This window comes from Microtus ochrogaster, chromosome 10 (assembly GCF_000317375.1).
Source record: "Microtus ochrogaster isolate Prairie Vole_2 chromosome 10, MicOch1.0, whole genome shotgun sequence".
NCBI lineage: Eukaryota > Metazoa > Chordata > Mammalia > Rodentia > Cricetidae > Microtus > Microtus ochrogaster.
In genome coordinates, this window is record NC_022016.1 from 58,037,539 (window position 1) to 58,039,037 (window position 1,499).

At 54.5% G+C, this 1,499-nt stretch overlaps 1 protein-coding gene across 1 annotated transcript in view; it reads right to left on the reverse strand.

Annotated features, from left to right (window-relative positions):
• The window catches only part of Clspn (claspin), a 32,798-nt gene extending 31,670 nt beyond the window's left edge, over positions 1–1,128 (reverse strand). The window contains exon 1 of the mRNA XM_026782171.1: positions 965–1,128. Coding sequence (XP_026637972.1) covers positions 965–988 — 24 coding nt within the window. The 5' untranslated portion in view covers positions 989–1,128. The remainder of the gene's footprint in view (positions 1–964) is intronic.
• Between the last annotated feature and the right edge of the window lie 371 nt (positions 1,129–1,499).

Here is a 1,499-nt window from a genome sequence, read left to right on the forward strand (position 1 = left end):
CACACACACACACACACACACACCATGCAGTAATTGTGTTCATCTGCCATTCTAACTTTGCCTCCCCATCTCCCTGGTACTCCTCTCTGTCCCTACTCTAGTAATCCTTTCACCTACTTTCAGGCTTTTCTTTTTTCCTTTTCTTTTAAAATAAGAGTCAGTAAAAGCATGGCTTATGAGGTCAGCCACCTGCTTTTGTAAATAATTTTATTGAAACTAAGGCTTTTTTTTGGATTTAGGTGAGGTAAGAAGGCACGTCGGTGCAGGATGAGAGTTCATCTTGATTTAAGTCTGATATTTTTGCTCAGTATCTAATCATGGAAACTTTATGTCAAAATATGGCTTTCGCTTGTTGATTAGGTTTTCTGGTACCCCATTAAATCTGTTCCCAAGGCAACTGTCTCGTCGTTGTCCTGACTCCAGAAAAGAACACAGATCCCGAAACAGTTTCCTACGGCCAAATTCCACCAGTGAGCCGTCAGCTACCAGCGGGACGCCGCGCGGGAAGCACTATTGGCCCGAGACCCGCACAGGTCTCTTCCAGAACCAGTTCCAACTTCGTACTCCCCTCGCCCAGTGTTTACAGCGAATCCCACCCCACATCCTCCAGGCTAGGCTGGGCAAGGCCTCCTTATTGCCGGGGATGCTGTAAAACAGGAGCTTGCGCAGCAGGAAACGCGCCAAAGAGCAAGGCGGGCTGCCGTGACAAGCCGAGAACCCGGCTGGGCCGACAGCAGCTCGGGCCGCCGAACCAGGAACCTCAAGGTCCGAGCGCGGGAAGACGCCAGGAGGAGACCCGTGCGAGGCCCAGGCTCCGGCCCCCTTCCCCATTCCAGGGGTCTCGGAGCGGTGCACGCCGGGAATTGTAGTCCTTCGGGCTCGGCTATCGGGCCCCGCTGGGTCCCTTGTCATACCTGGCCCTCAGGGAGCGTCCTTCACAACCCCGACCGGAGCCTAAACTCACCTCAGAATCCACTTCGCCGGTCATGATTCCGGCCTCCGTACCGCGCGGCTCCGGGAGAACCGGTCCTCAGTAACTTCAACTTGCCGGCGGCAGATCCCGCCGTCTCCAGCCCGGCAGCGGAGTTCGAGCTTTCGCGCCTAGACGCACTACAGCACCCACCCTCGGGGGTTTGCACCAATCAGATGGAGGATTTCCTTCCGAAACCCCACCCCCTATCGTCCTGCCAATCAGGAAGCGCCTCCAGCCGGCCCTGCAAATGTAATTTGGGTTGATTTGGCGGGTCGCGGCTGCTGTTGTCAACCAGATCTAGAAGTGGCTTTGGGGTGACTAGGGGTGCCCGGTGTGAAGAGGTCCGACGCTATGGCTTAGAAAGAAGGTAGATTGCGAATGGTGTCCTTGGACTTTTGATCTTTGTGTTTCATGGGTCGTACCAAGCGCAATTTGTGGAGAGAAACTTCCAGGCAGGAAGTGAACTAGGGAGAAGTCCGTCCCTAGATATCCCCGGGGTGTCCCACACCTGATTTTTTGATAAGGG